The sequence below is a fragment of the Lactuca saligna genome, chromosome 3 (genome assembly GCF_052625555.1).
Source record: "Lactuca saligna cultivar CGN05327 chromosome 3, ASM5262555v1, whole genome shotgun sequence".
NCBI classification, from domain to species: domain Eukaryota; kingdom Viridiplantae; phylum Streptophyta; class Magnoliopsida; order Asterales; family Asteraceae; genus Lactuca; species Lactuca saligna.
The window spans coordinates 38,973,978-38,995,211 of NC_136419.1; the positions used below are offsets into that span (position 1 = coordinate 38,973,978).

At 38.8% G+C, this 21,234-nt stretch overlaps 1 protein-coding gene and 1 pseudogene across 3 annotated transcripts; one reads left to right on the forward strand and one right to left on the reverse strand.

The window, feature by feature from the left end:
* The first annotated feature begins 505 nt into the window (after positions 1-505).
* On the forward strand, positions 506-5,195 carry LOC145035669 (uncharacterized). Of its 3 annotated transcripts, none has more exons than XM_078984178.1 (8): positions 506-868; positions 1,869-2,162; positions 2,248-2,448; positions 2,530-2,772; positions 2,864-3,893; positions 4,075-4,332; positions 4,515-4,801; positions 4,907-5,195. In XM_078984178.1, exons 6-8 carry the CDS (start codon positions 4,096-4,098, stop codon positions 5,022-5,024), a joined length of 642 nt encoding a protein of 213 aa, XP_078840304.1. In that variant the 5' UTR covers positions 506-868; positions 1,869-2,162; positions 2,248-2,448; positions 2,530-2,772; positions 2,864-3,893; positions 4,075-4,095; the 3' UTR covers positions 5,025-5,195. The 3 variants fall into 3 exon arrangements, with proteins under 3 accessions (XP_078840304.1, XP_078840302.1, XP_078840303.1); XM_078984176.1 differs by having other exon boundaries at positions 2,864-3,329; XM_078984177.1 differs by having other exon boundaries at positions 2,868-3,329.
* A 3,733-nt stretch (positions 5,196-8,928) lies between these two features.
* Positions 8,929-10,344, reverse strand: LOC145035394 (G-type lectin S-receptor-like serine/threonine-protein kinase At4g03230; annotated as a pseudogene).
* Between the last annotated feature and the right edge of the window lie 10,890 nt (positions 10,345-21,234).

Consider the following 21,234-nt stretch of genomic DNA (forward strand, 5'->3'; position numbering starts at 1 on the left):
ATATAAGAATATAAAAGTCAAGTTTGAAAATTTGAAGTTACTTAATTAATGAAACATATACCGTAAAAAAAATTAACCATTTACTTTTTAGATTGGGCGCTGATTTTTCCAAAAAATTTATTGACATTTCCACGGAATAGTTAATATGTGGACAATTATGTCCCTCAACCCATTTATACTCCCTTTTATGATTTTGAAGAGAGGGAAAGATTAAACCATATATTCCTTTTTTTATGGAAAAAACTTACCATAGGAAATCTATACTTTCTTTCTCTTTTAAAAAATTTACAGAATTGAAAACTATATCCCTTTTTTTAAAATTCAAGCTCAACAATGTGGTATCCTATACACAAGGGGCTGTGATCCTTAGGCTTTATTTAAGGTATTTTACACTTAAATAGGTTAAGGGTATAATTGTCTTTCCATCAATTATTCAGTGGCAACATCAAAGTGGCAACATCAAAACAATTAAGGGGAAAAATCAACGCCCTTTCAGATTTGGCTGATATAACTTTTGGTAAAGTTTTGGGAGATCCCGCCATGGGAATTGTACAACCCGCCACAAATTTTGGGTAAAATCAAAACCCCAAAAGACGTTTTCACTGCTTACACCTCGCATTCTCTTCCACGCATAACCAACCGGCGATTTCACTAGCTACCACAAAATCACGGGAACACCATTGTGCGACGATTCCTCCTCCTGGTCCTTATCTTTTCCTCGATTTCCCCTGTCCCCTACCTCATATCAGAAAGTCGCCAAGTCTGCAGGTCACGAATTCATTGCTAGGGCAGCAGTCTTCGTATACACGACTCACATCTCTATTGCTCCTCTTTTTGCCACTGCTAACATCTTCCACTCTTGCAAATTGTAAGTTTTATATGTTGATATTTGATTTCTGAATGTTTTACTAGAGGGGTTTACTTAGGTTTTGTAAAATCGTTGATTTGTATATGCATGAATCATGTACTAATGCTGTTTTAAATGAGAATACATGAGAACAAAACAGGAACTTGAAGGATTTTGTTAGAAATTTATGGATGTATGTATCTATGTATATATCGATCGTGCCTAGCATTCCAATACACTAATACATCCTTGATCCTTGAAAATACTAAGTTCTTATTTTGTGGTTATCTGGTTTGTGAATTTCTTTTTTAATCTATTCACCTTTGATATGTTTATTTCTTGAGAAAATTGTAGTTTAGTGTTTAAGTACTACAATTTAAATTTGTTGGTATTGAACATTTGAAATTGTACATTAAGTGTTTGTGAAAAGTCTTCAATGAGGCTTCATATTTTTTTGATAGTAATTATTAATTATCATGTGAAGTTTCGTATTTTGATATGTAAGTTCTTTTACTTTTTCTTTTTGTAATTCATGTAGTGATCTTTTACATCAGGTTTTTATGCTATAGGTCTAACTACAAATTGTAGTCTTGAAAATTTGCATGTTAAGTATTTGTGTAAAGTGCTCAGTGAGATTTGAAACTGATAAAAAGTGGACATTATTTTTTTCCTGAATTATCACTAGTCGAGTATATGATACGATTAGCTTATTTATCTTTTTATGCATAATTTGAACTAAATTCCTAATTCCTATGTAAATTGTAAGCTTAGCATTTCTATATGGCCTTGTACATACACACCAAACACATGTATAGTAGTGTGTACATTTATATACATATAAACATGTTTGGAAGGAGAAATACACACAAAAATGCATAACCATAGCATTCTTTTTTAGTTTAAACTTATCACTTGATGTGTTTTTTCTTCTTCATGTTTTGATGATTTTTTTTCACTTGTTACTATTTTATAAGAGAGTTATTGGTGATATCATGTTGAATTGTTTTTGTACTCTATTCAGGTTGGTGGTTGAGCTATTTGCAAATCATCTACAATAAAGATGATGAATGATCAGCCACAACAACAACCGGTACCACAACCACAACCGAGGAAAAAAAGAACAACCACACGTCTAAAAGATATAATAGAGCCACAAGAAGTTGAATTTAATAGTCTTGGTCAGCATTGTGGCGCTAATCAAAATAAGTTTGCCAATGACTGCGGGGCTGTTACGAGAAAGTTAATTTCTATCGAATATCCGACTTGGAAAAAAGTGCCAGCAAATGAAAAGGAGAACTTATGGTTGACCATCAAGGTTTCTAATCTAATACACATTACATGTGTTTTCATTTAATAAATATATGTTACTGATAGTTACTCTTTAAAAAAAACAAAAACAGAAACGTTGGAATATCCATGGTGAAAACCGCAAAGCATATGTGCTTATGACTTGCAACCACAAGTGGAGATCATACAAAAAGAGGCTTAAAAAAATTTTCTTGGTCAATGAGAATGAGAGAAATCCACTTGAAACCTACTCATATCTGGAAAAGACAGCATTGCAAAAATTTAAGGAAAGGATATCATCAAAGGAATTCCAGGTTTATAGGATATAATGTCTCTTGATGATATTAATCATTATGTTCCAGTTTTATAATTGTGATTGTTGTTTTTATCGGCAGGATATAAGTGAGAAAGCAAGGATTAGTTCAATGTGTAATACGAATCCAGCCCGAGTAGGCCCACATGGTTATTGGGGCAACAAACCTAAGTGGGAACAAGAGAAGGCAGCGGGTTAGCTGCTGTCACAGCTGTATGAGATAAAAAGCGAACGTTCACTAGACTATGTGTTGGGGAGAAGATCTAAAAATGAGTCAGGGTCAAAAATAATACCACATAACATGGAACCCATAGTAAAAAAGCTTGTAAGATTGTTCTTAATTTTGTTTTTTAAAATTTATTAATATTTTTTTGTCTAAGTAATTGTATTGACTATTATGTTGTTTGCATTAACAGATAGATGTTCAAAAAGAAATATCCAATGGTGATTTGTTGTCGGGTCCTGGAGAAGATTTGTTGACTATGGCAATAGGACCGGAGCATCCTGGTGGCACTAAGGCGGTGGGGCATGATATCGGCTTAAGAAAGGGGATGCAAGGACTTGACAAAAAAAAAGGAAAGCCGTGGACAAAGAACTTGTTAGTAAAATGCAGGTCTAATTAGATGAAACTGTGACCCAATTGGTAGATTTAAGAACATTGTTTGCGATACAAGGGTCTAGGAACCAAGTCCCAAATAATGTATGCTTCGGTGTTCAAAACAATAGGTCCAGTTAGTTGAAACTGTGACCCAATTGGCAGAGTTAAGAACATTGCTTGCGATGCAAGTGTCTAGGAACCAAGTCCCAAATAATGTATGCTTCGGTGTTCAAAACAATAGGCCTGGCTCGACGTCGACATTGGATGGTTTAGATACGATAAAGGTAACTCTTTATTATAGCATCAACCTTTAACAACTAATAAAATCCATAACTTAATGAGTTAGTTTATTTATTTTTATCACTAATTCTAGTTGATTACATAAATTTACTATAATTATATGGTACAAGTTGGGAAAATAGTAATAAAATTCACTTGTTTCTTGTTTCGGGCTAAACAAAGTATGAAAATAGATACATAATTGAGTTAGAGTTGATGACTAATCATAGTGTTCTATAATGTTCAAGTGTTTCAAAAAAGCTATAAAGTATTCCCTTGTATGTGTTATGTATTTGTTGTACGGATCAAACAATAAAACTAGATAAATAGAACTTGTGTAAAAATTGCATAATGGTCCTTATGTTACAAAAATTATAGAAATGGTCCTTGTAATTTTTTTCTATAGAAATAGTCCCTGTAAGTTTTTTTTACAGTAATGGTCCCTGTAAGTTTTTTTTTATAGAAATGGTCCCTGTAAGTTTTTTTTACAGAAATGGTCCATGTAAGAAACAATTACGAATCCTTGAATTTACAAAAGAAGGCACTATGCAGAAAAAATTACAAAAAAGGTACCTCTAATGTATAGAAATGCAAAATTTAGCATATTTATTTTTGTTTTAATGTGTTAGGCTTATGTTTTTTGAATTTCTTGATATCATATTACTTTGAACTTTGCTGTTAAATTATGTTTTACATCGAATTTTCTAACTTATTAACACATGAAATACACTACATGTTATATGATTGCAGGTTATTACTCATTGTGATTTGATGTTACCTTATCGTGATATGAACCAAAAATTTGCCAGAGGGATGGTCTTTCCTTATAGTGATGGGTTAATTCACTCAGTTCCTTTACGCGAAAATCACTTGAAGGTTATGATTGACAACATAGATGAAAGATATAAAGGTATTCCTGTTCCTGTGATGACAAATGAAGTTGGTATCCTAGAAGATGCAGTTGGCACGGTAATTCAATGGCTGCGGACCGCAATTGTTCTTAGTAAGGTACATCTTCATTATCCTTTAATTTTTTTATCTACCATATATACATTTTCTGAAAATGAGAGAATTCTCTATATGCTCCTATTAAACATCAAAATATTATATTTAGGCCGGAAAATAAAATATTTTGATGTTTAAGAATGGTATATACGACATTCTTGCTAATTAAAATGAGTTATTAATAGGAACAACAAAGCAAGGTGCCATTACAACAACAAATTCAGACCACAAGTGCGCGACCATCAACTGCAAAGGCTGTTATGGAAAAAAATATGCCTAACCAAAAGATCAACAAACCAAGGCCAATAGAATCACTTCGTGACCTTTTGAAGACCAACCTAGTGGTTCATGTGGTAGCCGATGCTGGACATCTAGAAGCTGGGGCGTTTGATTTTTCAGTTACATATGAAGATTATTATCGTTTGTTGAAAAAACAAACAACTAATTTGTCCATCATAACAACTTGGCAGATGTAAGTGCATTCAAATTTCACTATTATTTATTTCCATGATATTTTCTTTTTAGGCTGCTTATAAGATATGACTTGATTGTAAATTTTTTGTAATATTGTTTGTAGCCTTCTACACTTAATGCTTCAGAAACGCATGGGAAAGTGTGCTTTCCTAAACCCGTATAAGATTCTTGGAAAAGCCTGTCAGGAAACTCCGATTGATGTCGTCAATTATCTTGTTTGATTCAAAGGAAAAAAAAGGTTTGATGAGAGTTCAAGTAGTGAAAAAGTTTGATTTACAGTTGAAGAGAATTTTAGAGTTAATTATTTCTTATACATTGTTGATCAAGTTATTTCTTCTCTTGAGACAAAATTTGAACAATTCAAAGAGTATGAAAAAGTATTTGGTTTCTTATTTCCATATAATTTGAGGGGAATTGAAGATAAAAATCTTAAATTGTCTTGTCATCATCTTGAAAAAGCACTCAAGTTTGAAGAAAGATCGGATATTGATGCCGATGAACTTTATACAGAGTTGAAATTATTTTAGACTTTGGAAACCAATGAATTTAGCAGCCCTGTAGATGTTTTAAAGTTTTTGAAAAAACTTGATTATTTCCCAATGCATGCATTGTATATAGGATTTTGTTGACTATTCCATTAACGGTGGCATCAACATAAATGAGTTTCTCAAAATTGAAGTTTTTGAAATTTTACTTACGCTCCACAATGACCTAAGAAAGACTAAGCGGTTTGGCGATGATATCTATCAAGAGCGAAATCTTAGAGAGTATAGACTACAAAGAGTTAATCAACCAATTTGCAATCAAGAATGCTAGGAGCACTTCACGGGTAGTCGGTTAGCGTTGTGATATGTAATTACTTATTAAAATATTATGATTTTGCTATGTTTATTGTTTGAATGTTTATCGTCGTTTTAAAAAATATCAATTTATATAATTTAATTCGTTACACGTTAATGACTAAGGGTCTTTTTTCCACCTCATCCCAGGCATTTGAATCCTCAGAACCGACCATGCTAAAAGACACGTTAGAACGTACACGCCATAGATGGTTGACCAGGAAAATAAGCATCATAATCAACAGAAATGAGTTTCTCAAAATTGAAGTTTTTGAAATTTTACTTATGCTCCACAATGACCTAAGAAAGACTAAGCGGTTTGGCGATGATATCTATCAAGAGCGAAATCTTAGAGAGTATAGACTACAAAGAGTTAATCAACCAATTTGCAATCAAGAATGCTAGGAGCACTTCACGGGTAGTCGGTTAGCGTTGCAATATGTAATTACTTATTAAAATATTATGATTTTGCTATGTTTATTGTTTGAATGTTTATCGTCGTTTTAAAAAATATCAATTTATATAATTTAATTCGTTACACGTTAATGACTAAGGGCCTTTTTTCCACCTCATCCCAGGCATTTGAATCCTCAGGACCGGCCATGCTAAAAGACACATTAGAATGTACACGCCACAGATGGTTGACCAGGAAAATAAGCATCATAATCACAAAAATTTCACTGTGGATGATTTCGTATACGTACAACTTCAAAAGTATCGAAAAAAGACAGCCACAAGAAATCTCACAAACTCGCAAAGCATTTTTATGGCCCTTTTCGAATTTTGGAACGAATTGGGAAAGTAGCTTACTGCTTAGAGCTACCAACAGGCTCAAAAATACACCAAACCTTCCACGTTTCACTTTAACTCCTTGTGTGGGTGAACATCATATCTCGTTGCTCCTTATTGATGAGGCTAATCAAAACAATGAAGTTCCCTTCATTCCAGAAGAGATTTTGAGTACTCGACCACAAACACCTGGCAATTATGAAATTTTGGTTAAATGGGCAAATTATGACATATTAGAAGCTACATGGGAAAGATTGGGAGAATTTTGTGTTCGTTTTGCATAATTCTATAAAGGCCACCCGAACTATAGAGCCTTGAGGACATGGTCGTTGTCCAGCAAGGGGGAGTTGATATAGTCCACCTTCCTACTCCAGCTTAATTCACAGAAAGGCCAAAACGAGAAAGACGCCCACCTGCATGTTTATTGGATTAATCATTCATTCATTTGTGATGCCCTACAATCTCGTGGGGAACAAAGTCAAACAACCAGTCCCATGTTTTCCTTTTATTTTACTGCACAATTAGTTGTTTCCTTTGTTTATGTATTTGAATTCCTAAAAAGTAGAAGTAGTTGATAGTGAGTTTGTTTCTTTCTTTTTTTGAAGTATTTAAGTTTTGTAATTTTTTGTTGAGGGATATACAGAAAATTGCTCAAAAAATATTGTCTTTCTTCTTTTGAATTCTTGGGAGTTCGCGACCGAATCGAAGAGGTCGTATCAATGAGCATGCATGTACGTCTTATATTTTCTTTTAGAAAAGGATCAATTTTGTTAAATTTTATTAACACGGTTAATGGAAAACTCAAACAAAAACAAAAACAAAAAAATAAACTTTTTGGTTCAGTTTTGGTTGTAGTATAAAACCGAACCGAACCATGTTCATTCAATGTCATCAGTGGCGTATCTAAGATTTGTATGAGTTGGGGGCATACAAATATATTCAAATACCAAACTTTTTCTGGTTGGGTCATACTATATTAACTACCGACTATTATTAGTAATTACAAATTCTAGAAAAAAGTATAAAAGTCATAATATTTGAGTTGGGGACAATTGCCAAATACAAACAAAAAAGGGATGATTTTGGGTAATTTCCAAAAAATGGACTAAAGTTTCGAGCAGAAATTTTCTTGATTATTTATTGTTTTACAATGATGATAGCCCAATATGGGACCTAATAAAAGAACTTTTTATTTTTATTTATTTATTTTATATTAAAGGTAAATGGCACAAAAAAACACTCTTTTTATACAGAAATTTGATTTTGACACCGGTTTTTTTTTGTGTTAATTTTGACACTATGTTTTCCAATTTGTTACAGTTCTGACAACTTGACCGGTTAACCAGGTTATATGCTGACGTGTCAAAATAAAATTTTTTCTCACAAAAACCACTAAGTTTTCATTTTTTTTTTTTCGATTTTGACACTAAGTTTACTTTTTTTTTCTTTCAACTTTGACACTATTTTTTTTGTTCCAAATCGAACATTATTTTTTCCAATTTTGTTCAATGTTGAAAATTTTATATTTGAAACCATATAAATATTTTTTTAATACATTTAAACCGTATAAATATGTTTTTTTATTTAAAAATAATAGTTTTGTGTGTGTGTGTATATATATATATACACATTTACACTTAAACCATATTTTTATGTATAAATATATATTAGTTATATAAAAATTGTATTTTATATTAAATATGTAACTTTAAAATGTGTTTGGAGGTTTGGAGGCGTGTAGTCGATCAAAACTCGGATATCAAGTTTGCAACCCATCAAAATTTTACATCTTATTAGAAGCTTATGATTAGTTTGATTCTCATGATATAACTAATGCTTTTAATGTAAGAAAAAACACATTGTATTTAAATAAAAATGTGGTTTTTAAACGAAAAAAATATGTTTATACGGTTTACAATGTAATAAAAAAAATATATTTATACGGTTTCAAATGAAAATAGACAAAATTGAACAAAATTTGATAAATGATGTTCGATTGGAACAAAAAAAACATAGTGTCAAAATTGAAATAAAAAATTAAACTTAGTGTCAAAATCGAAAAAAAGTGAAAACTTAGTGTTTTTTGTGTAAAAAAAAAAATCAATTTTGACACGTCAGCATATCATGTTAGCATGCCACATCATCATAATTGACACGTCATCATACCACGTCAGCATGTAACCTGGTTAACCGGTCAAGTGGTCAGAATTGTAACAAATTGGAAAACACAGTATCAAAATTGACACAAAAAAAACACTGTGTCAAAATCGAATTTCTGTGTAAAAAATATTTTTTTGTACCATTTACCCTTATATTAAACACAGTGTAGAAATTTCCCATCCATGGGAGCACCTGCCCCCACTCATCTCTACATGTATCCGCCCCAGCCGGTCACAAATAATTTTCTGAAAGTTTCATTAGATTTTTTGTAGTTTGAATTTGAATTCAGTTTATTTTTTTATCATATAAAACAAAAAATGAACAACATTCCACTTTTCTATCGTCCTTCTTCTTGAGTAATAGTCATTTGATTAATCTCCGATTTACTCAAAGATGATGGCAACCTCTCAATACTTCTTTTCGACACAAAAGCTGGTTCTTTAGGTTCCGGGAGGCTCTCAATATCCATCCCCAACATTAAAACTACATTCACCATTGTTGGCCGATCTCCAGGGTCTTATTGTATGCACAATAGCCCAACAATCATACATCTCAAAGCTTCAATGGAATTGCATGATTCCGCTAAAGCCAAATCCATTAATTCCAATACCCTTTTCGCTTTCCACAATTCCCACGACTGAAATGCATCCAAAATTAGTTTTATAAAAAATGTTGACACAAAAAACGGGTTTAAGAAGACTCACATAGGATATAAGGCTAAAGGCTTGTTGATTATGATAATTACCCGTGTTTCTTTTCCCACTTATAATCTCCAAGATAACTACTTCAAAACTAAAAACATCGGATTTTATCGAAAACCGCCCAACGCGTATTCGGGAGACATATAGCCGCTGTATAATAAAAACTCAAAAATTTTAAACATAATAAAAACTCATGAAAACCCAAATAAGATTATAATATTTTTTTTATCTACAAAAATAATATTGTAATTTAATCGAAATCGTGAAATTCTTTTAAAAATATTAATGTTATTAGAAATTGCTTAAATAAAATGGGTTATATACAAATTTTCATTCAATTCTCTGATGGAATGGAAAAAGAACGGCTAAGAAATGAAAATTAAAGAATTGAAAGAATTTCATTCTTACATGAATGATTTAATCTTTCCATTCCGTAAGACAAAAAGGACAATTTTTTTTTCATTCCTTCTCTAGTTCCAACATACCAAAAACACTACCTAGAATTACATAAAATTTATTAGATTTGAACACACGATTTAGATTCGTACTTACTAGGTTATCTTCAGTTTCTCGGCCTTTAACTATCTTTGCCAAACTGAAGTCTGAAATCTTGGGATTCATATCTTCATCTAATAACACATTACTTGCTTTCAAATCTCTATGAATAATCCTCAATCGTGAATCTTGGTGAAGATACAAAAGTCCTCGAGCAATCCCCATGATGATATCAAATCGTAAATCCCAATCAAGACACACAGAAAGGGTCTTAACTGCCAAAAATCCCATCAAATCCCAAGATTTTAGATTTTAGAGCTAAAGTTGTTCACAAAATGGAAAAAGAGATTGAGAAGTATGTGAAACTAACCAAAGATGAAACGGTCCAAGCTTTTATTATGCATGTATTCATAGAGTAGTATCATTTCATGATCCTTCATGTTGTAACCTAAGAGCCTAACAAAATTACGATGTTGAAGTTTCCCAATTAACACAACTTCATTTTTGAATTCCTTGAGCCCTTGTCCAGATTGGCTTGCCAATCTTTTCACTACCATTGGAGAATTCCCTAAGATAATTACCAACAACATATGATTAACTCTCCAAACTCCATTTTATATACATAATTAATTTCCCTTTCGCAGCGAGAACAACCTTTTACTAATTTGAATGTCAAACATTATTCATTGATTCCCATGAAATTTGCAAACATTTACATGGCATTGATTTGGATTCATAAGATTTCTTTAGGTGTGTATTCTTTGGAATAAGTCCAACAATTAAAGTCTCTCCTTTGGGAATCTCTTCCTTCAATCAAAGATCAAATACGATTGTAGACACAACAGTTTTCCCAAATAGCTTCTAGTATCTTTAATAAATATGATATTATGACTATATTTTGCATACTAGTTGAAAAGCTAGTTGCTAGTTGAAAAGCTAACCGATAGCTGAAAAGATAGCACTTAGCTAAAAAGATAACCGATAAAAAGTGACGTTTGGTAAAAGATAGATGATAAAAAATAACATTTGGTAAAAATTAGCCGACAAGTTAGCATGGAATATATAAAATGACATAAAAGGGAATTCAGAAGAATATTTTTTTATAATTAATTAAGGGTATATTTGGGAAAATTCTAAAAAACTTCTGAAAACTAGTTTATAAGCTACTTTTTTGTTTGTTAAATATGACAATTTAAAAAAGGTCAAAGAATAAGCTAGGTATGACACGTGAAATAACAGATACAAGGAGAATTCTCTATAATCTGGCATGTTACTAGGAGAAGGTCTTGGTGTAACATCCGGATTCCCAGGTATCTTATTTTTTGCATTTATATTGAGTTTTGGAGAGGGACTTAGCGAGTAGGCGCTCAGACTCGCCGAGTAGGATCGCGCATGGTCAGACTGATTTAATGGCGGACTCGACGAGTCCATGCGTGGACTCGGCGAGTCCACGCTGTTCAATGAAACCCTAATTCTCCGGGGCCTGAGCCCTATTTAAGGACCTTTTAGCCACCATTTGCGGCTATCAGACCCCTAAGAAACCCTAGAGAGTAGAGAGAAGGCTTGTAGTTCAAGAGGAGGGCTATTTCATGATTCTAAGTGTGATTTTGCAAGAAAGAAGGAAGGACGACAAACAAGGAAGGTTGAGGAGCTCAGATCTATCATCCATATAATCTGGCATGTTACTAGGAGAAGGTCTTGGTGTAACATCCGGATTCCCAGGTATCTTATTTTATGCATTTATATTGAGTTTTGGAGAGGGACTCGACGAGTAGGCGCTCAGACTCACCGAGTAGGATCACGCATGGTCGGACTGATTTAATGGCGGACTCGGCGAGTCCATGCGTGGAATCGGCGAGTCCATCCGTGGACTCGGTGAGTCCATGCTATTTAATGAAAACCTAATTCTCCGGGGCTTGAGCCTTATTTAAGGACCTTTTAGCCACCATTTGCGGCTATCAGACCCCTAAGAAACCCTAAATAGCAGAGAGAAGGCTTGTAGTGCAAGAGGAGGGCTATTTCATCATTCTAAGTGTGATTTTGTAAGAAAGAAGGAAGGAGGACAAACAAGGAAGGTTGAGGAGCTCAGCTCTATCATCCATTCATCATAGGAGGCTACTAAAGGTACTAATCTGTGCTCAAACTCGTGTATTTAGTGTTCTAGTTGAATTTAGGGTTTTCTTGTGCATTCTTTGGATTGGATTCGAAGTATGTGAGGTCCCAAGGTGGAGTTCTTCTTAGATCTGGACCTTAAGAGGTCTAGAGAGTCCCATTCACATTGCTTTTTGCTACTCCATTAGAGATATGGCCTTAGGTTGCCATTTTAGGGGTTATTTCACCCAAAGAAGCTTTTTAGTCATTGCATGAGTGTAAAGATCAGACCTTTACGTGATTATAGTGGTTGGTAAGGCTATATCTATGGATTGGAGGAACAGATCTGACCTTAGGAGGTCATTTGAGTTTGAGCATGGCATGAACTTGCCGAGTCTAAGAACAGACTCGGCGAGTAGGATAGTTTTCCCCCATGAATCACACAGTTGGTGACTTGCTGAGTTGAGGAAGTGAATCGATGAGTCATTAGGGATTTTGAGGACTTGAGTTCATGACTGAACTCGCCGAGTCATAATTGTGCACTCGGCGAGTCTGGTCAAAGGGTTGACCGTTGACTTTTGTTGACTTTTAGGGTTTGGTCAACAATTGGACTTGTGAATTGTTTGAAGGGAAAAATGGCCTTTTAGCCTTCTTAGAGGACGTGTGAGGATTTAGTCTAGCCTGGAGAGCCGTTATTAATTGAGATGATCGTTTATGTGTTTAGGCAGAGGCTAGATCAGTGTTACGCGAGCAAGATATTACCGAGACATCCGAGGTGAGTCTTCTCACTATACTTTACCTTGAGTAGGTAACCAGAGTTATGTGAGAGAGTATCTTGTATGCTATCTATGTGATGTGTTGCACTGCATTATTTCTATGTGATTTATGCTATGAGTATATCAGAGTTAGGATCGGAAGGTCCATAAAGCTAGGACCAGGGGGTCCACAGAGTTAGGGCCCAAGGGCCCACCAGAGCTATAGCCTTGAGTGGCTAATATGTGTTATATGTGGTATTTTGGGGAACTTTCTAAGCTTCTTTCTTACAGTGTTTGTGTTATGTGTTTCAGGTACTAGTAAGGATCGCGGGAAGGCGCTGGCATGATCAATACACACACACACGCGGAGCTTATTTATATGTTATGGTCTTGGGATTTTGACTTATGTGGAATATAAGAAACAATGTGTTTTATAATATTGTGAATTAAATTGTTTTTAAAATGTGAAAATTTGGTTGAAATTTTATGGCGTTACAAGTTAGTATCAGAGCCTTGGTTTGAGGGATTCGGGTACACCTTCGGGCGTATCTAAACTCAAACTGAGGATTTGAGAGATATTTTTCAAAAAGTGAAACAAAGTTTTCTAAAAGAGTAAAAGAATTTGAAAAGAGTAGAGCAGAGCCGTGTGTACGATCAGCCAGCGCCCGAACGGTGATTTCCCAAAATACCCTTATGTTATATGTTATGAGACGATATGATACGTTTTGCATGCTAGAGAAGGCTACGTATTCTATTAGGACTAGAGTGGCCTGATTTGTGATGCCTTAGCCTAGGGGTTGCAGCTAGGATATGCTTGAGAGGAGGTAGATAGCAGCGAGAGGCTTACGAGAGATCTGCTGGAGAGTAGACTATGCTTAGTGAGAGTAGAGTACTTGGAATCTGGGATCCTTGGAGGAGGACTTGGGGTGTATACTAATGCGGTGTGGACAGTAGTATTGGGCCCGTACTACTAAAGACACCGGAGCGGTGCACAATCCAAGTAAGAATCCATGGAACATCAGAGATCAAGTAGGGTAGAGTTATCGAGTGCGAGTATACTCAATCAAGTCCCTGATATTTTCTTATGTTGTATTTCAGAGACATCATGGTCAGGACACGCCTTACACCAGAGAGCAATGGTGCTAGTGATGAGGAGATTCGTAGGATCATTCACGAGGAGGTGGCTGCGACCATCAGGGCAGAGATACCAAAGATGTTTGGGTCTATCAAGACCATGCTGGTAGAGACTTTTGATAAGAGATATGCTGCTCTTTCTGATGCTGCTGTTGCTGCAGCCACTGCAGCTGTAGCTGCGGCTAGACCGTAGGGTGGTGATGTGTTGCTGTTCCAGGAGTTCAGCAACAGAAAACCACCAGAGTTTGATGGGACGCAGGATCTGATTGCAGCGATGAGGTGGATTTTGGACATTGAGGGGGTGTTTCTTCACATGCTCATGTCCAGAGCATTTGAGGGTTCGGTTCGCGCTAAACTAGCTTCGCTTGGGAGCGAAGGACTGGTGGAAGTTTGTGACGACACACTATTCACCTGCTGAGCTTGCTGTAATGACCTGGGAGACGTTCACCGGTATGTTCCGAGAGGAGTATGTTCCCCAGGTGGAGAGTGAGCGTTTGGCCCAAGAGTTTTTAATCCTCAAGCAGGGTACTGAGTCTGTTACAGTGATTACTAGGATGTTCCATGAGAGGGAAATGTTCTGCCCAGAGCACGTGTCTTCCGAGCAGGCACGTATGAGTCGATATCTGAGCGTTTTGAGGAGGGATATACGAGAGTTTGCAGGTAACTCGTCATACCGGACATTTTCCAAGCTTCAGGCAAATGCTCAAAAGAGGGAGATAGAGCTGGAGACTCATGCTAGGGAGGAGGCGGAGTCTCAGGGGAGGGACAGGCGATCGACACAGTCTCAACCAGCAGCCAAGCGGGCCAAGCCTGTCGATTCGAGGATAGGGAATCAGAAGGGTCGCACTTGTGGCAAGTGCGGTAAGAGTCATGACGGGATGTGCAGAGTAGGGTCTTGCTACAAATGTGGCAAGGAGGGGCATATTGTAACATCCCGAGTTCAGGAGTGCAAGTTCAAGGTGCAAAGTGTAAATATGGAAGGCTGACTCAGCGAGTCGATGGATAGACTCGGCGAGTTGAGTTGCGATTCTGGTCACACGTTAAGTGACCAACTCGGCGAGACGTAGGCTGGACTCGGCTAGTTGGTGTAGAAGAGAGAAAAACCCTATTCTTCGGGGTTGCATCCTATTTAAAGGACTTAATGTCCTCCCCTCAGTCCGCTTAGCCCCTTTTGAGGTCCAGAAACCCTAAATCCATTTGTGAGAGCATTGGAGAGCATTTGGAATCTTGATAAGTGCTTGGTGAAGAGATCTTTGAAGATTTAGAAGGTTGGAGCAAGGGGCTTTGCAGAGATTTGGTTCATTCTTCAGTTGGAGCTTTCATTTGAGGTAATAATCTATTGCTTAAGGTCCTTTACATCCAGATCATTTGTTGCTCGAGTTTTGTTGCATTTCTAGAGTTATTTTGGGTTTGGAGGTTGGATCTAAGGTTGCTACCTTAGATCTGGACTTGAGATGGTCCAGAAGATCATAAAGTTCTTGTCTTTGCATTGTTGGTGAAGCCTTCTTGTCCCAAACCCTAGCCCAAGAGTGTTTTATGCTTAGATCTCTTTGGATTCACATAAACTTTGCCACTTTATGTGATGGATTGGTTGTAGGAGAGTGGATCTATGGTTGGGAGCCCCTGCATGGCTTGGAAAGCCACTGTATGGATTAAGATCTAGAGGTACTCGGCGAGTCACATGGGTGTACTCTACGAGTTGGATGAAGATAGACAGGAACTCGACGAGTTGTAAGAACAACTCGGCGAGTCTGTTGAAGATTGCCTTGGACTCGGCGAGTATGTTCTTGGACTCGGCGAGTCTGGTCATGAAACCCCAACCTCTTCCAGTTAAGTCACAAATCGGTGAGTCGAGGGACGACTCGGTGTGTTGAACAGGAAAGGACTCGAAGATCCTTGAACTTGGCGAGTTGAGTCGCGATATGGGAGTTTTCAGAGCATAGGGACTCAACGAGTCAGTGGTCTGACTCGGCGAGTAGAGTCAGTCAGGCAGGTTGACTTTGACTGAGGACTTTGACTTTGACCAAAAGTTGACCAGTTGACTTCCAGGGGTAATTTGGTAATTATTGGTATTTATTGAGTTCAGTCTTTTGGTATTATCAGTGGTGGAGTTCGTGTCGGTGGTTGGAGCAGCGTGATCTTATCTTTTCAATCAGCAGTTGCGAGGTGAGTTATCCTCACTATATCGATAGGGTCTAAGGCACCAAGGCCGACCCTTTATCGGATTGTATTCCGGGTATTGTTGTTATGTTAGTGCTTTGCTATGTTTGCATCCTGGTAGTTAGGATGGTATATGTTAGAGACCTGGTTAAGGTTGGTATCCTGCTACATAGGATGAGGCTATATTAGTGACCGTATAGATCGGTATCCTGTTTAGAGTATGCTATGTATGTAATCTGCTAGATCGGTTGATTGGTGATTAATTGTTATATGGTTATATGTTTATGTGCACATGGTTGGTTGACTGGGGTTGGGTTGAGGCGGGTCCTGCTTTGTGCTGTAGGCTAACATACCTAGGGCGAACAGGATATTCCGAAGGCCTAGCAAGCGGTCCGGATAGGATGTAGGCCCCACGAGGGTGGACCAGAAGTCCCGACACTCGGAGAGTGGAGCAGGCCGACTGAAGGCCCGGTGCGGGCAGACCATTCATACTGTAGACGCAGAGAGTGGACCAGGTGGGTTGAAGGCCCGGTACAGGCGGACCAACCACACTTTAGACTCGATGGATATGGCTATACTCGGAGGGTGGACCAGGTGGACTGAAGGCCCGGTGCGGCAGACCAGTCACACAGTAGACCCGAAGTGCATGGCTGTTCTGTTATGATATGTTATGTGTATGGTATATGTGGTTGGTATTTTGGGGGTATCTCACTAAGCTTTTGGGCTTACAGTTGTTGTCTAAATGTTTCAGGTACTTTAGGAGACTGTGGCAAGGCGAAGGCGTGATCGTACCGCTCCTCATGTTCTTGTTTTATGATATGGTTATGGGAATACTCTGATAATGAATGTATTGAAAACCTTTTTGTAATGAATTAATGAAATTGGGTTGTTTTTGAAAAGTTTAAAATTGGTTGAAATTTTTTGGATGTTACAAGTTGGTATCAGAGCCTTGGTTTGAGTGAATTGGAGGAACATTCGTGTGAATCCAGTCTCAAATCAAGGAGAGTTTTCAAAAGAGAATGTAAAATGGTTTTCAAAAATAAGTAAAGGAGGACTCGGAGGTACGATCAGCCGGAGCCAGTAAGTAACCCCAAAATAACATACAAGTTATTTGTTTATGAGATATGATAGAACAACATGCTAGTACTAGGCTATGGATCTTCAAGAATTGCATGATGGAGTTGCCTGATTTATGATGCCTGCTAGCCTAGGGTTTCCTTGTATGAAATTGACATCATTACTATAGATATTTAGTGTATGCATCGCGGTTGTTCCTAACTAAGATCTTATAGCCTGAGAATATTGATTTGGCCTTATGTTCTGTTCTTGTCTGATTGGGAGCTTAGGGTAGGATTGAATATTCGAAAGTCTATAGGATCCAGCGTTATGTATGACTAGCATACACTAGTGCTGCAGGAGTTGGTGGAGGTTTCATGGTCGGGTGAGCTGTGGGACCGGTAGGTCAGTATGAGATATTTAGTATTCCTCTAGGGTTGAGGATTTATTGCTTGTTATGTATGTTCACCTCTAGGGTGTTGTGGTGATACTTGATATAACCATGGGTAGGTGTGGAAGGTAGTATGGGCCCGTACTACTGAAAGCACAGGACCCATACACGCATCAAGGAAGTCACAACCCCTAGGGTTGGGTCCCAGGTTTGTGAGAGTTATCTGATGTTTTGCGGTGTTTGCAATATGGTGGTTACGAGGCATGCTGGGAGTGGATCCAGGTCAGGATCGAGAGCTGGAGAGGGCGGTCAGGGTGGATCGGTACCACCCAAGGTCATCGGTTAGATGAGTACGAATGAGTTGGATGCTAGGATTCGCGGGATCCTGCATGATGAGGTTGCTACTATGTTCCGGGCCGAGTTGTTGGAACTGTTTGGGTCTATCAAGACCGCCATGGTCAAGTATTTTGATGAGCGCTATGTGGCTCTAGCAGAGACAGCGGCCACGGCAGCCGCATCGGCTGTAGCAGCAGCAGGGGGAGGAGCCAGTCGGGGCTTCCAGTATTAGGACTTTAATAACACAAAGCCCTTACCTTTGATGGAGTTCAGGATCCGATCGGTGCTATGAGATGGTTGTCGGATGTGGAGGGATGTTTCTTCACATGTTCATGCCCTGCTGATGAGAGAGTGAGGTGCGTTCTAAACCTGTTGAGGCTCTGGGCGAAGGATTGGTGGAGATTGACCACGGGGTCATATTCAGATGCGCAATGGGCTGGGGTTACATGGGATCAGTTCCGGGAGATGTTCAGTACTCGTTATGTTCCACGAGTTGAGAGGGAGAGGTTGGCTCAGGAGTTCCTGAAGCTGAAGTAGGATACAGAGTTAGTGACGGACATCACTAGGATGTTTACCGAGAGGGCGATGTTTTGTCCGGAGTTTGCTTCAGAGCAGGTTCAGATGTCCCGATACCTGAGCATGCTCAAGAGGGACATTAGGCAGTTTATGTCCACGCGGAGATGTGATACCTTGTTAGAGTTGCAGGAGGCCACTCGGCGGCGTGAGTTAGAAATTGAGTTGCAGTTGAGGGAGCAGAGGCAGGCCCCGACACAGTCGCAATCGACACCGAAACGGTCCATGACCGTTAATACTAGGTTGGGAGATCAGAGCAGCCGCAGTTGTGGGAAGTGTGGGAAGGGTCACACTGGAGTTTGTAGGTCTGATGGTGCGTGCCGCAAGTACGGGAAAGAGGGGCATTACGTGAGGGATTTCCATCAGACAACCCCAGTCCATGGTATGAGGATTTGCTATCAGTGTCATCAGGTTGCTCACATGAGGGCCAACTATCCACAGCTTACTACAGGACCGGTGCAGACTCCAGCATCGGCCAATGTGAAGATCACGGGTTGAGGTCAGGGTGGAGTAGAGCCCCCGAGGGCTCAAGGGCGTGCTTTTCAGCTTATAGCAGAGGAGGTCAGGGCAGAGCCGGATACAACTGCGGGTATGTTTCCTTCTTGATATCTTGTTATCTTATGGTTGTTATGGAGTATTATATCTGCTATTCTTGTTCGAATAATTTATGGTATTGTATCCGTTCGATCTTTCGGGTTTATGGTATTATTGAGGGGTCGATAGTTAGGGGTCGGATTCAGTTAGCATCCAAGGGATTGTTGGTCAGATTTTGGTTGTTGATCTTCTTGTCGGGTATAGGATTTGCAATTTGAGAAGTGTTCAGCGAAGAGTCGAACTCCCTTAGAGTTCAAGATGTGAGATGTCGGATAAGTGATTTTGTGGAGGTTGCTCGTTTCGGAATCGGATCAAGTATAAGAAAATTTGTTGAGTAAGAATGTTTAAGTGATGCCGGTTGGGTCACCAGTGGTTGGTAGTCAATGCTCTAAGTGGGGAGAAGTGGAAAATTCTCAGGAGGATCGACAAGTATTTGAGGTTGATTAGCTGTTTGGAAGTCAGCAATGTTTTAGTCAACTAAGAGTGTGGGCTGGTATGAGTAAGTGGCAGACTAATGGGGGCCGGGAGAAGACCATGGATTCAGGGTAGATAGTGTTTGATGTTGGGCCTGGGTTAGGCCATGGAAAGGATTCTAGGATCGAAATGGAGTTAGAGTTCGAAACCCCTTGAGGGCTAGAACAGTATGTTCGGGAGAGTCCCAGGAAGGATAGTTCGGGATGATATATGATAGTTTGAGTGGTCCAGGGTGACTGAAGGCCTATGGGCATACCAGTCAGGCCGAAGGCTCGAAGAACGGTCCAGACAGGCTGAAGGCCCTGGAGGGTGGTCCAGGCATGCTGAAGGTTCTGAGAGTGGTCCAGATTTACTGAAGGCCTGGTAAGGCGGTCCAGTCATGCTGAAGACTTGGTATGTGTTGATAGATCTATATGAGGAGATGGATTGAGTATGCTGCGATGCAATGGCAACCGGTAGGTCTGGCCCCGAGTATTGATTATGTTAGTGGGAGGCGGCACTTGGACTCGAGAGTCCTTGCGAGTAGATTCAGAGCATGTGCGATGCACGTAGTAGTGTTTACTCTTCAAGGGATAGTGTAGAGTGGGGTGTGTACACCGTGGAACTTGTCTGAAGTGGCGAGGTTGGTAAGTAGATTTCCTTGTATAAGGAAATGGAAAGATATGTAACTCCAGGAAGGAGTGTTGGTTCATGAAAGTGGAAGCAGTAGTGAGAATAGATGATTGAGAGTATTTCAGTTATGGTTGTTGAAGCGCTGTGAAATACCAGTGGTATGGAAGCACATCCGGATTGGGTGTCTGTTGAGGTTGTGGATGAACTTCCGGTGGTATAGAACCAGAGGAGTTCAGAAGGGATACAAGGATGGAGCCTTGGATTTTCGATATGGTTGTAATCAGGAGGTTGCGTATGTGGTGGTAATTCATCCTAGGAATGTTTGGAGGTATCGTCAGTATGCGAGGTTTTTCTAGCCCGAGGATGTTAAGAGAAGGTTCAACATTTGTATGTGATTGTAGAAGAGAGCTCATGGGAGTGCTCAGGAGCTGAAGGACGTGTCATCCTGTCAGCTCGGAAAGGAACGAATTGGATTCGGAAAGGGAAGCGGGATGAGTCCCAGCAACTGGTACCGGGTCGGACCCCAGTAGATCAGGGTGATATCTAGCTCGTCAGAGCCAAGTGATTGCAGTGAATTGGATTGCTTGAAGTATCATCGGGAGGTATTGGGTTGCTTTAAGTGGAGGAGAATTGTAACATCCCGAGTTTAGAAGTGCAAGTTCAGGGTGCAAAGTGTAAATATGGAAGGCCGACTCGGCGAGTCGATGGATAGACTCGGCGAGTCGAGTCACGATTCTGGTCACACGTTAAGTGACCAACTCGGCGAGTTGGTGCTGAAGAGAGAAAAACCCTAATCTTCGGGGTTGCATCCTATTTAACGGACTTAATGTCCTCCCCTCAAACCTCTTAGCCCTTTTTGAGGTCCAGAAACCCTAAATCTGTTTGTGAGAGCATTAGAGAGCATTTGGAATCTTGATAAGTGCTTGGTGAAGAGATCTTTGAAGATTTAGAAGGTTGGAGCAAGGGGCTTTGCAGAGATGTGGTTCATTCATCAGTTAGAGCTTTCATTTGAGGTAATAATTTATTGCTTAAGGTCCTTTGCATCTAGATCCTTTGTTGCTTGAGTTTTGTGGCATTTCTAGAGTTATTTCGGGTTTGGAGGTTGGATCTAAGGTTGCTACCTTAGATCTGGACTTGAGATGGTCCAGAAGATCGTAAAGTTCCTATCTTTGAATTGTTGGTGAAGCCTTCTTGTCCCAAACCCTAGCCCAAGAGTGTTTTATGCTTAGATCTCTTTGGATTCACGTAAAGTTTGCCACTTTATGTGAAGG

Excerpts from the sequence above, each read along its gene's own strand:
- LOC145035669 (XM_078984176.1), top strand. The coding sequence starts at position 3,228 with ATGCAAGTGTCTAGGAACCAAGTCCCAAATAATGTATGCTTCGGTGTT. Across the intron at positions 4,333-4,514 it reads CCGCAATTGTTCTTAGTAAG|GAACAACAAAGCAAGGTGCC; the intron begins GTACATCTTCAT and ends AGTTATTAATAG. Across the intron at positions 4,802-4,906 it reads ATCATAACAACTTGGCAGAT|CCTTCTACACTTAATGCTTC; the intron begins GTAAGTGCATTC and ends TATTGTTTGTAG.